The sequence below is a fragment of the Sciurus vulgaris genome (genome assembly GCF_902686455.1).
Source record: "Sciurus vulgaris genome assembly, chromosome: 7".
Taxonomy (NCBI): domain Eukaryota; kingdom Metazoa; phylum Chordata; class Mammalia; order Rodentia; family Sciuridae; genus Sciurus; species Sciurus vulgaris.
The window spans coordinates 73215213-73229649 of NC_136467.1; the positions used below are offsets into that span (position 1 = coordinate 73215213).

General features: G+C 32.6%; 1 protein-coding gene across 3 annotated transcripts in view; it reads left to right on the plus strand.

The window, feature by feature from the left end:
* The window catches only part of MAP3K7 (mitogen-activated protein kinase kinase kinase 7), a 64386-nt gene that overhangs the window by 13700 nt on the left and 36249 nt on the right, over positions 1–14437 (plus strand). For all 3 annotated transcript variants that reach the window (XR_013765272.1, XM_079148285.1, XM_079148286.1), the window contains exons 2-8: positions 810–920; positions 3947–4012; positions 4491–4536; positions 5448–5586; positions 8668–8792; positions 10721–10849; positions 12594–12724. Coding sequence is in view for 2 of the 3 variants with exons in the window: in XM_079148285.1 (XP_079004411.1) it covers positions 810–920; positions 3947–4012; positions 4491–4536; positions 5448–5586; positions 8668–8792; positions 10721–10849; positions 12594–12724 (747 nt within the window). In the remaining variant the exon portion in view is untranslated. The remainder of the gene's footprint in view (positions 1–809; positions 921–3946; positions 4013–4490; positions 4537–5447; positions 5587–8667; positions 8793–10720; positions 10850–12593; positions 12725–14437) is intronic.

Below are 14437 nucleotides of genomic sequence, written 5' to 3' on the forward strand. Positions count from 1 at the left end.
TCTTGAAATGTTACAGTTCAGTGACTTACAAATTTACTCAATTGTCAGCCATTACAGTGTCAGTTATAATATTTCATCACTTTTGTGGGATACTTGCTACCCATTTACATTAATTCTAGTTTTCACCTTCAGAACTAGATAACTGCTGATCTTCTAACACTATAAATTTTTCTTTTCTGGGCATTGCATACAAATGGAATAGATATGTGAACTCTAGTGTCTGGCTTCTTTCACTTAGTGTAATACTTTTGAAATTCATCTTGTTTTGTATGTATCAGTAGTTTGTTTCTTTTCCGGCTGAATAACATTCCATTGTATAGGTAATCCTGCATTTTGTCCATCCTTCAGTTTTGCATCTTTAATTATCTATATTTTTTGTCCCTTTCCTTTAATTACTCAAAAGCTATTTTTAGTCTTTTAAATATGATAGCTTAAAACATTTATTATAATTATGTCTCTTTATTTTTCTGAACCATCTTCTGTTCATTCATCTTGCCTGTTTTAATTTTTTTCTGCAGTTAATAAATTGCTTTACATTGTTTATGCCTTCATGTAATGTTTTGGTTATTTTGGTTTTACTTGAGAATGGAGGGGTGTCTAGACCATTGAAACAGTATAGTCTGTTTCACAGACTAAAACAGTACATTTTATTTTCTCCTCACTTTAATGAAAATTAATTCTTACCCAGTGGCAAATCCAAATATACATGATTTTTAAAATTTTCTTTAATCAGATTTGATTGTCTCCAGTGTTATATTTGAACTGGATTCATTTGCTTCTGATTCTTTTGGGTTTTTCTTTTAATTTAGGTTGTTGGAAGAGGAGCCTTTGGAGTAGTTTGTAAAGCTAAGTGGAGAGCAAAAGATGTTGCTATTAAACAAATAGAAAGTGAATCTGAGAGGAAAGCTTTTATTGTAGAGGTAAGTTGAGATGTTATGTCTGTTGTGTAATCCTTCACCTGAGATACTCTGCATTTAATATTATAAAAGACATTGTTTCTCAATTGGCATTTCTCTGTATACATGAAGATCAGCAAATAGGTTGATCCAAAGGTAGTACCATAGGAATATTTTTTCATTCACACTTTTAATTCTGATTTTAAATTAGGGAGAGACTTAGAATTTAAATGAATTGAGTCCTGAATTAAAATAGTCTCATCTATGGAATTCAGATCTATTTCAAGGTATGTTATTTTAATTTTGAAATAGAGAAAAATGATATTCTCTTATATTATTGAAAATTAAGGACCAATTTTATGCATTCATTCTTAATATTTTTAGAAATTCACATGAGATTATTTTAAAAAAAAATAACTTCAGCTTTGGTTTTTCCTCATTTAGCATGAAAATTTACAGTTCTTTCACCAATTAGATGATGAAGGACAGTTCAGTAATCATGAGGTTATGAGATTTATTCCTTAGTATATTAACTTTGTGTTATTTTGTATATAGATCTAATAAAATCAGTGCTTTATACTTTTAGCCTCATTGGCCCATGGATTAGTAACTTTTACCTTACAAAGCTTCTGAATTTATATCTCTGTTCTCATTTAATCAGAATTTCAAAATATACTCAATGGGTTTTTTTTTTGGTGTTTTTTTTTTTAATGTGTAACATGAAGAAATGAGCTTTGTTTTGTTTTGTTTTCAGAATTGTGGATTGAATCCAGGGGTGTTTTACCACTGAGCTTCATCCTCAACCATTTTCAATTTTTATTTTGAGACAGGGTCTCAGTTGCTTAGGCTGTACTCAAATTTGGCAGTTCTCCTGCCTCAGGTTCCTAGTTGCTGGGATTATAGGCATCTACCACCACACCCTGTGAGAAATGACAATTTAATTTTGATATGATGAAATGATTTATAATTGACTTGAGTGAGTTGAGAAACACTGATAATTGGTTTAATTATCATAAAGGAAAATGATCTTTAGTAGAATGCTCTAGGAATCTAGGCTCAACCTTACCTTAGTCACAATTTTTTTGTTTATGGTTAGATAAACTTACACTGTTGCATTGATGGTGTCACAAAGCTGCATGGGTTGCATACATGTTAAATGCTAGGAATCAAGAATCCAAAGGATCGTAATGGCGTGGGGAAATTTTGTAAATTAACTTGTACACACATGTAATTTAAAGAGTCAAATGGTTCTCTAAAACTGCACAGTAAGAAACTGTAATCCACTATACCTTTTCCCATCTAAATTTTCTGCTTCCCAGAGACAACCACTTTGGTGTTTGGTGTCCCTGCATCCAGATACTATTTGATTTAGCCTCTAGTCTTTTGCTTGGATACTGTAAGGTAGTCATTAAACTATTGGAGGTTAGGGGAAGAACTTGGGGACCCCTAAGGTGGACCCCTTCTTCCCTACCTTCATTTACTGGTTCATTTGCATAGGTACCTGGTACTATCACTCAACCTCTTGGAGGTTTTGTGAAAACATTCTGGTTGCTTCTTAGTTTTTTTCTCATTGTTAGTTGATGATTCAGCTCTTTTAAATCTGTTGTGTCTGTTATTGCTAGTCATTAGTTTTTTAGCTTCCAAAAATGTGTGCTTTAGTTTTCTCATTTCACATTCTTTCCATCCTTTTTGAGTTTATACCTTTAAAAAAGCCTTTACCATCTTAGACAGGAGGAAACAGGGATAAGTATGAAATAATCTGCTATCTCAGTCTTACTAAAATAAAATGTAATAAGTATATATTTATGATAAATATAATAAATAGTGATATTAGTTTTTCTGTTAGGAACCAAAATCCATAAATATTGACTGTAGAAAGATAAAGCTTTCTAGTAGCATATAGTAAAAAGATTTAGAGACATCAGTGGACTTAATATGAGCCAGCAGCATAATGTAGGTTATAGTGAATAAGGTGAAAGGCAGAAAGAACAGAGAGGCAAAGGGAGAAAAGAGAGCATGAAGCAGTTTTGTGGAGAGGATACACTAACCCATTTTGTCCCATCATTCTATATGTTCTATATGTGGAACACCTATAGACACTTTATATCATAACTATATAAGATTAATGTAATTATATGTATATATGCTCTAGATTATGATTTTTAAATCTGTGTGCACCTGTGACAATTTCCCTGAAATATTCACAGAATTGAAAAGTTGAGATTTGATGGATTCATAGAAGTTTGAGATGTGGAACAAAGGAAATGAGTAGAGTGTGAATTATTGGATCATGGATTATAAATGTCAATGTAAATTATTGGATCATGGAAGATTAAAACTAGAAGTAGGGAGACCACCTAGGAGGTAACTGTAGTAATTACTGCAGCAATTCAGGTTGGAATTACTAAGACAGTGAGAATGGAAAGGAGGGAATTATTTTGGGAGGTAGACTATGGAACTGGAGGCGAGTTATGCAGAAAGACTACACGTTATAAGTCAGATAGACCAAAGTTCAATCGGTAGGATTTCTAGCAGCATATCTAATCTTCTCTGGGCCTTCACTTTAAGTACCTTCCTTGCATGTTGTGATGATTATACAATACCAGTAAAACTGGGCCACATGGGAGTGGGTAGATTGTAAGAGCAGTCGTGACTGTGAAGACAATGACAAAAGTAGAGTGGCCTCTGGCTTGGATAACTCAACTCAGCCATCTCTGAGATGATGTCATAACGTTTCTTGACAGAGTTTAACTTCTGTGTGCTCATGCCTTCTTCATAACTCTTCATAATTATAGCACTTTGCACATTATTTTAATTATTTCTTTACCTGCCTGTCTTCCCAGCTAAACTATTGGAGTACCAAACTGTTCTGTGGCATTTTAGGTAGGCACTTGATATTTTCAGTGCCTGTGACCACAGTGCTTGCTACATGATAAATAGTAATTGTTGCATGGTTTAAACAAATAGTTTGTGTAATTGTAAGATTTAATCTGTGAAATTAACACCTCAAAAAAGGATCACTTTTTTAAAAAATCCTTAATTTGTTACAGCTTCGGCAGTTATCCCGTGTGAACCATCCTAATATTGTAAAGTTATATGGAGCCTGCTTGAATCCAGTAAGTTTGTCACTTTTTCATTTTCATCTTATCTAGGAAGAAATAACATGGCAGATGTATGGATGTGTGTATGTAGTTCGTGAAACTATTTTGATCTACTCTCTTAGATATACTTCTGAAAATAAAAATTGTACTTTATGCATTTGATATTTTTCTAGGCTTTTAGCAAAACAGTGTATTAGAGGAGTTGTTTTAGGTGACCTTCTCCATTAACCTCATCTACTTATTAGCACTAGAGAAAATAAACAAAAGATTGTGTGATTATGTTTTTATATTCATCTCCACTCTTAGTGGACTCATAGAAGACATGGTCCTAAATCATAGATATTTCCCCTTCTTTTACTTTAGCACATGTGATAAAGACCAAAATAATAATTTTTAATGTACCTATAAAATCAAGGGGTTGAATTAAATTAGTTTTCCAGGGCTCTGAGATGCTATATAGCTATAATTAATTTTTCTGGCATGTTTTCTTTAGGTGTGTCTTGTGATGGAATATGCTGAAGGAGGCTCTTTATATAATGGTGAGTGTCATTAGACCTGTCTTTACCTGGTAGATTAAAATAATTTGAAAACTTGTAATATAAACTGTAAGTTATTTAATGTTCTTCACAGTTTACCATTGGAGTTCCAAAAAGAAGTCATCAAAAAAAAAAAAAAGAAAAATTCAAAGATTATAAATTAGGGGGCTAGGGTTGTAGCTCAGTAATAGAGCCCTTGCCTAGCACATGTGAAGCACTGGGTTTGATCCTTAGCACCACATAAAATAAATAAATAAAGGTATTGTGTCCATCTACAACTAAAAAAATTTTTTAAAGGATGAAAAATTAAAAGATAAGAAAGATGCTACATTAGTGTATGAAATTTATAATTCTAAGTATACCAATTTTTAATTGATTGTACTTATAAAATAGTTACACTAATTTTTAAATTAATATTATTTTATATAAATTTGTCCTTTATGTTTACTGTCCATGCTAATTAGTTATCTAGTACGTCTTTGTTTTATTTGGTTGAAACACTGGTTTTTAGTGATTAGAGACAGTATAATTGTAAATATCTTGTTATGCCCATCTTATTTTTATACTGTTTCTCTGCATCTATTTTACTGTAGTGTGAATAACACTACTTCTAATTCTTATTTCTCTGTGACTTTATCAATTTGAAAGAGTATGTAATGTATGTTAATTTTATTTGGATGTATAAATAACATTTAATTGAAGTCCTGTTAAATGTTAGATACTTTCATGGCTATTATCCACTCAAAATTATTACATATTTCCGCATTTTTTATTTAAAAGAAAATTGAGAGCAGGACTAATGGGAATATGTGTAGAAAAATACCTGATCATGTGCTCTGAAAGTGCTTGCATTCACATTGTGTCTTTTGTTATATGCAATAAAGTTCTTTTTAGTTTGTGCCTTTGTCTTGCAGTGCTTCATGGTGCTGAACCATTGCCATATTACACTGCTGCCCATGCAATGAGTTGGTGTTTACAGTGTTCCCAAGGAGTGGCTTATCTACACAGCATGCAACCCAAAGCTCTAATTCACAGGGACCTGAAACCTCCAAAGTAAGTTCTAATAATGTGACATTCCCTCCCTCCCTCTCTCCACCCTCTACCTATTTCCTAATTCAAGGTAATTGTTGACCTTGATTTTCTTTTTTCTCTTCCCTTTTAGTGTAGTCAAGAATGTTTATTTTTTACTCATCTTCTCATTTAGTAATTTATCTAAGCTTGTAATTTAGATTGTTGTCTTTGGGAGATTTTTTTTTTTCATAACTCCTGCCTTAGATTATCCCACTTCTAGAATCTGTTATCCTATATCCATTTTGTGTATGGAGTATATAATGTTACTTCTAGACATTTTTTCAAGAACAAAGAGAAGTTTGATTTATTGTTTCTCTGTATCCCTAACAACAAGTACAATGTTCACACACAGCAGACATTTCACAAAAATTTACAGTGATATTCCTTGTCCTTTTCAGAGGAAAGCAAAAGGGAATTTCTGGCATCTGGGTAGAAATTAAAAATACTCCCAATTTCTTCATATCAAGACTCCTGGGATTTTGAAAGAACTTTAATAAAATTCCTTAAATAACTCCAAAAGGCAAAAACTTGGATTTTTTCATTTGTATAGATCATCAATTTAAAAAAATATACACATGAAATGTATTGTCCTTTTTTTGTCCATTTTTTTTTTCTTCTTTACTCACATGTGAAAGATTTAGAGCATCTCCACATATCTTCTTCCCTCCACTACCATATCAATCTCAGATATGAAATTTCTCTTAGGAAATCAGTCACAGTGTAACAATATAGTCTTCATTTATTTCATTCTCTTGATATTAGCTTAAAGCATTAAAGCATCCTTTCTGGTTGTAATTCATCACTCATGTTTAATCTGATACACTCTATCTACATAGTTCTAAATCTTGAAATCATTGTTGATTCTAGTTTGCCTTATTTCTACTTCAATGCTTAAAATTTCCCAGATCCCTGGAAAAATAATGTTTAATCTAAAGGTTCATGTCATTTTATTTTTTCACATGAGTCCCATGTCTTAGTTATCTGCCTTGGTCAGTGAAGAAGAAATCACTTAGTTCTTTCTTTTTTTCCCCCTGGGTATGGATATTCAGTCCCTTTCCCCCTGTATTAACACAGTTCAGTTCTTAAAGCAGGCTCATGAGAATTGTAACTCTTAACCAGTAACACATGACTAATGATTCAAAGACTGTATGTAGGTAAGCATCAGGCATAAAGTATTCTTTTCCTGGAGGAACCAAGACCATCAGGTGCAACACCCAACAGTATCCATTTTCATCTCTGTTAGGATGTCTTTTGGTTTGGGGATAAGTGACTAGTTATGGAACAATATATATAAAGAAATATCTTATAAAAGGAAGTCATTTATATTTTCTAGCATCTTTTATATTGCATTAGCCTAACAGTTAACCAGTGACCCTAATATCCTTCAACACTATACCTCATAAATTTTAGATTTATTTTATAAGCCTGGTATGGATGACCAGAAGTATCCTAATAAAATCAAAAGGATTCTTCTTTTGCTAGTAAATTCCACTAACATTTACAAGAGGTCAGGTCTGAGTCCTTCATTTCTCTTGAGCATCTCTTTAGTTGAATTCATCCTATGGTATTATAAGTCATCTTTGGGGCACCCAGCATACTAGTCAGACTTTAGGATTAGCATTGATTTCCTATAATGTACTGGGGAAAGAGAATTCTTTGGAATGGCTATACTTTCATATACAATTGAATATGCATACACCTCCTATGTCTTATTGTCAGTAGAAAACTGACAGAATAGCACATAAAGAAGGCTCCTGATGATTTGGTGAGGAGTTTTACATAGTATCAAGTTGAATTTGTGTTCCTTTTTTATTTTATTTATCTTTCAAGTTCATTCATATGTACATCAGAAACTAAAATATGCTTTTAGTCTTAATTTTGTGGAAGTAAGCCTACTAGATAATTTAAATTTGGGTTTTATTGAGCCTTGAATGTCATGTTCAGGGTTGGTGGATTGTTGAAGACTTATGAGTAAAGGAGTACTAATTGTAAATGTCATTCATAAAAATTACTTGGATACATTGAATTTACCAGGATGAAACAAGGAAACCAGTTAGAGAATACTTATCATTGCCTTGAGTAAAGGGTAATAAGAATTCAAATAAGAATTAGATGGGGACATTTTTTGTTGTTGTTGAATTGATTATGGAGGTAAATTAATTGCATTAAGCATTTTTACCACTTGAATTATGGAAGTATTTTTAGTGGTGTAGAGATGGCTATTATAGTCTCATTGAACTAAAAAAAACTGATTCTAAATCTCTTCAGTTAGAATTTAATACAAAATTATATACAAAAAGTTTATGAAATTTATAATTAAAATGCTTTCCTGTGTTCTGATGACAGTTGAATATAAGTATAGTATGATTTTTATAAATTATATCACTCATTTCTGTTTATTTGTCATCTAAAGCAAAACCTAAGTGCTCCTTGGTAATTGTAGTTAGGTAATAATAGCACCTAATGAATCTTAAATTCTGAAAATTTTCTGGAAACCTTTCATTAGGTTGTTTTAACCATAGTAGATTTGTACTTTTCCCACACGTACATATTCTAGACACAAAAGTAGTGTGGGGGACTGAACATTTTTAGAAATATCTTCAAAATTAAGCATTTAAAATAAGTACCATTTTTCTTCTTGTATTGGCTTATTTTACTTTAATTATATAGTGTTATTATTTTTAAAATAATAATACATACTACGATTGAACTCCTACTTCCAGGCACCATAATGTTGAGCTGCTGGAAGTTTTATAAATCTGTTGTTTTATTTTGACCAGGAGAAATATGGTCAGGACTGATTATGGAGCTAGAAATGGAGACATCAAAATGTGAGTCTAGTAGTCTCCCTGAGAGAGCATTATATTATTGTCAGTTAATTTTTGCTGGTATTCCTTGAAACTATTAGGCTCTTACAGTGACCAGGTAACATTTCACAGAAGTTCAGTGATAACATTCATTTTGTTTAACTCCTTTCATCTCCACAAATGTCACTTTTTATTGTAGAATCAAATATTGGCCTTACAGCATTTTGATTTTTTTTTTTTTTTTTTCTCTAAACAGCTTGCTGCTGGTTGCAGGGGGGACAGTTCTAAAAATCTGTGATTTTGGTACAGCCTGTGACATTCAGACACACATGACCAATAACAAGGGAAGTGCTGCTTGGATGGCACCTGAAGTTTTTGAAGGTATAATGGCAGAAACAATTTATGACTGATAATTTATCTTACTCTATGTGAATTCAATATGTATTTGTAGATTTTCCTGTACCCATGGTTTTATTTCTTCATAGTATATAATTTAAGGAGAATACAGAAGTCTAAAAAGGCTTTTAAAAATACAGCCTTAGATCCCAAATTTTATGGCAAAATTGAAATCATCTGACATCTTGCATGCATATTTAAGCACATGTGTAGCTGATCCTCATTGTTCACAGAGTCCATAATTACAAAATTGTCTGGTTACTAAACTTCACTTGTAGCCCCCAGATCAGCACTTGTGGTGCTATTCCTGTTATTCACAGACCATATGCACAGTAGTGCACATTTTTGAATCACCCAGCACACTTCCCAGTATGAGTTGAAACAAAATGAAGTTCTCCCTTCTTTGACTAATGATATAAATGGGTAGCATTTTTGCTGTCAATTTCAGAGCCACATTTTCTCTGTTTAGATGATTTTTATTGGTGATTTTGCATAGTTCTCAATTTTAATGATGCCCAAGTACAAGAAGACTGAATTTGTAAGATAATACCTGAAAATACATTTGTTAGGTAGCATTCATTCAGACATGATTTACAGTGTTAAGGGTCAATGTTAGTAAATCAGTATTATATGTTAATAAGATTCTTTATACAAGCACACTTACAACAAAAACTTATTTATCATTTAGTTGACAAATTTTGTAATGAGAGGCACATAAGAATCTTAACCCTATATTTTTCCTAGGAGCAGTGATTCAGCGTTAAGTCAGTGTTCACAGAGACTTCATAGAATAGGAATGCTAGGAAAAATGAGAATCAGCTGTGCTTTTGTATTGGTTTCTAGCAATTAAAAATTAACAGCTTAAAATTTCAATGAGCATGTCTTAATGAAAATAACTGGATAGGGAAATATAATACCAAGAACTACAAATAAAGGGCACTTATGTTTACTTTCAAGTTCTAAGAGAGTAGTTCATAAATTAGATACTGATTTTCTTTTCTTTAGTATGGGGGATTGAACCCAGGGGTGCTTAACAACTGAGCCACAACCCCGGCTGTTTTTTGTGTTTTATTTAGAGACAGGGTCTTGCTGAGTTGTTAGAGCCTCAGCCTCTCAAGTCGCTGGGATTACAAGGAGTGTACCACTGCGCCTGGCCATACTAATTTTCTGCATAGGAACTTTTAAATTATCTTTTAAATGAGAGAAGTTGAACTCAAGGTGTCTACTTTATATGTTAGGAAATATGAACACCCATAATTTTAGATGCATTAAGTAATCAGATTCTGGCTATAGGTTATTTATTTTATTTTTGCTGAGTTTTAAAGTTTTTTGTCTCTGTAATTTAGCCACCCCAGAAAAGGTGAAAATGTTATGTAGCTGTCACTTGAGGGGAGCAGCTGTTTTGCCCCAAAACTCAATTAGAAAGTTAGTGGACAAGCAGGCATTGAATTACACAAAATTAAATATCTTCTGTTTCATACACAGAATATATATTATTTGGAATTTTTTTAAAAATCACTTATTTAATAACCTCTTTGATGTTAAAAAGGAATAGTGTTGGGGCTGGGGTATAGCTCAGTTGGTAGAGTGCCTGCCTCGCAAGCACAAAGCCCTGAGTTCAATCCCCAGCACCCAAAAAAAAAAAAAAAAAGGAATAGTGTTACTATAATAAGGAGAGCAAAAAGATTTGTTCATATGGAAGAGTAATAGTTACCATTAATTGTTAAGGAAAACAAAGTTTAGTCTATCAGACTGCAGTTGTTAAACAGATTTAAAGTACTTCAGAAAGAATAATTTGACTCTACATGTGGTAGCCTCTTGTTTTTGACTGAGATACCCAAAAATTTATGAAAGCAGTTGTTTCTATATTTCATATGGAAAAAGTCTCAAGATTATACTATCTTTTTTTCTAGGTAGCAATTACAGTGAAAAATGTGACGTCTTCAGCTGGGGTATTATTCTTTGGGAAGTGATAACACGTCGGAAACCTTTTGATGAGATTGGTGGCCCAGCGTTCCGAATTATGTGGGCTGTTCATAATGGTTCGTGAAAAGAAATTTTTCTTTAATTTACTTTTCGTGCTTTCTACTTGTCCTCTCTCCCAAAGAAGAACTTTTTCCCTAATATTAAAATGTGCAATTTTTTGTTACTAGACTACTTTTTGTTTGTTATTTCCACAATCCCAGAGGGCTGGGGACTCGAACCCCGGCCTCCAGCACAAGAGGCAGGCACTCTACGAGACGGGCTATATGGCCAGCACTAGACTACTTTTTTATTACCACTCTCTGTCCTCAAGCCCTGGATCTGAGGATGTTTGCTGGTGTGCTGATTTGGGAAGGACCATCAGTGCACAGCCAGAGCCTGCTGTCAATGTCTTAGGGACAGAATATCATCAGACTAGATTCTGCAAAAATTAAATACATAAATAAATGTTAATTGATAAAAGATCTCATCTCACATGGTTATGGTAAAAGAAAAAGTATATCCTGTTTCTCCTGGGGAGGCAAGTGTTTCACCAAGGAGAGAAAGGAAAAACGCCTAAGAGTTATTAAGCTCAAACAAGCAAAACACAAAGCACTTCACATACCCTTATTTTAATGTTCTTACCCATTCTTATTTTACAAATTAGGAAACTGAGGCCTAGAGAAGTTAAATAACTTGCCTAACATCACAAGATTAGTAAGTGGTAGAGCAAGAATTCAAATCCAGATCTTTTCTGACTCATATTAACTTATAGACTCAGTGTTATTTTAACCCTTTGATCCTTTTATACTTCCTAATGATGTGTCTAACCACATATGATGTTATAATGCATCTTCATTAATGAAATTACTTTACATTTGCCTTGAGAAAATAAACTATGAAGGAAAACAATTTAACCTTCTTAACTTTAGCATCACTGTTATTTCTGTCACTTGATTATAGTCATTCTGATTAACACATTTTTTACACATTGTTCCACAAGTGATAAAAACAAATATCTGCCTGTTTAGATCATTCATAGACTGTCATATTGTACCATGTTTGCACTACTATTAGCTGTTTTATCAGTTTTCTGGAGCATCTTTAATGTTGCTACCTTCATTGTCATTGTAGAGAATGCTAGAGCATTGACCAAGGAAGTTTACCTTCTCTTCCTCACCATTGATTGTCAGTAAATAATTGAACATTGGTGAAGTAAACTAACTTGATAATTGATTCAATTACTATGATTCCATATTTGAGGCCTTCTTTAAGTGTAGACCTTACTAATTATGTCACAAGCTTGATAATTAGACATTGGCAGTTTTCAGCTTGCAAAATAATTGATTCATAACCATCAAAATGTCTGCCTTCCACAAAAGGCTTATTAGGAAGCAGAGTATGACACCATAGGTCACCACTTTCTGAATAGGGAAGATGATTTTCTAAACACGTTTGAAGTTTTTGCAACAATCCTGAAAATATAGATGAAGTTTCCTCAAAACCTTTCTTAATAAAACAAATTAAGGCTTTGTTATTTGTTAAAAAAATGTTTATAACAAGTCAGATATTGTTAATTCTCAGTCTCAGAGTTACATGTATTGTAAAAAATCTAATTTACCTTTTTAAAGGCATAGTTTCTCATTATGAAAATATACATAGAATAAATACTAAAGGCCCAATAAGTATGTTCATTAATTCAAAATAATAGCTCTTAAGTCATGAGATCTGTAAAATAAATACTGTTTTGGAAATGTGCATAAAAAGCTTGCTCTATTCTGTTGATTAAAATGGTCTTCCCCCTCCTCTTATTTTCAATTATAGGTACTCGACCACCACTGATCAAAAATTTACCTAAGCCCATTGAAAGCCTGATGACACGTTGTTGGTCTAAAGATCCTTCCCAGCGCCCTTCCATGGAGGAAATTGTGAAAATAATGACTCACTTGATGCGGGTATAATCCTTCTTTTGAGGGGCTTTGGGTTTAGGGGGATTTAATATATACTCAATTTTAATGGAGTTTTAAAATAAAGAGCACAATATTATTTTATGTATTTCCCATGTTAGAGTAGACTTTACTCATATAACCAGAAAAGGAAACATTAGTTTGGAAGAAAAGATTAGTTCTTCATAATGCAAAAATGGCTAGGCTATGTTTCTGGACTTGTTTCATACTTTTTACATTAGTGGACAGTATGTTTGTTTCTAGGCCTGTTGCCACATCTGTAATGTGAAAGAAACTGAATTAGATGATATCTAAAGCCTTTGTAGGATTTAGGTATGACTCTTAATTACATGCTAACCTACATTATAAATTTTTGATACAAATTTTCACAAGAAATATAATCATTTATGCAGGGCACAAGAGAGGTTGTACTCTTCGGGAACATTTACTTGAATAATTTTTACTATTTGTTTTTTTGTTGCATATTTTCAGATTTTCACATGACAGTAAAAAGTTAAACTTTTTTCTAGGGCTTATGAAATGTTGAAGTTTAGAAGAACCCTTTTAAAATGATGATCAAATTAAACAAACTACAAACTAAACATATTAGAATTATTTGATGTGTTTTAGGCTTTTAGTTTTTAGAACACTATCAAAAACGTCAAGTGGTACTTCGACTTTAATAAGTTCAGTAAGGACATGGTGACACACACCTGTAATTCCAGTTTCTTAGGAGGCTGAAGCAGGAGGTTCCAAGTTTGAGGCCAGCCTGGGCAAATTAGTGAGATTTCATCTCAAAATAAAAACGACTGGGGATGTAGCTCTGTGGTAGTGCACCTCTGGGTTCAATCCCAGATACTAAATAAATAAATAAATAAATAAATAAATAAATGAATAAATAAATAAATAAATACTCATGAGCTCATGAAAGTGTATGATTTCAGAGCAAGCTCGTTCAGAATAATTATGCAGTCTCTTTAAATACAAACTAAGTGATTTTCTGAATGGTCAAAGGTTGAATTAATTTCTTCTTTCAAAAATCTTGGGCAGGGAAGCTTGAATTAATTGGTTAAAGTTTACCAGCTATATATAGAAACCTAGGCCCTTGAGGTGTTAGTGTATAAGAAAGCAATCTAGTCTTTGTAGTTAGATAAAACTTTGAGCCATATAAATTGTTTAAATGGTGATTGTGCTCATATGTGCTTTGTCTAATTTGAGAATACTTTTCTTTTTTTCCCTAAATTCTTTTTTTTTTTTTTTGGTCCACTGAATAATTTCAGTATTATTTCTCCAATTCATTAAAAAAAGCCATCCAAGCCTATTTTATTGATAACTTAAAATATTCTAATAATTATTCTATGGCATACCAGTCTCACTTGTCAAACTAATAGTCATTGCAACCATTTGGAAGTTTACATTATTGGTAAATATATAAGGAACATAAATGTGTTTTGTGTAATTATGAGAAATAATACTATAGTCCATGTTTCTCTAGAGAAGTATTTGTTATTTTCTTCAAGACTATCTAGACTTCATGTAAACTAGAGGCTTAGGTAGGTGCATGGCATTGTTCACAGTTGATATTTTGAAGGGAGCATATTATCATCTATGTCAGATCAGAAACTTAGGCCTCTCCAAATTCAGTATGCCTGAGGGAAAGTAAAGCACCATCTATGCTACTGTCAAATCTTACAATGAGATAATTCAAATATATTCTTTAAT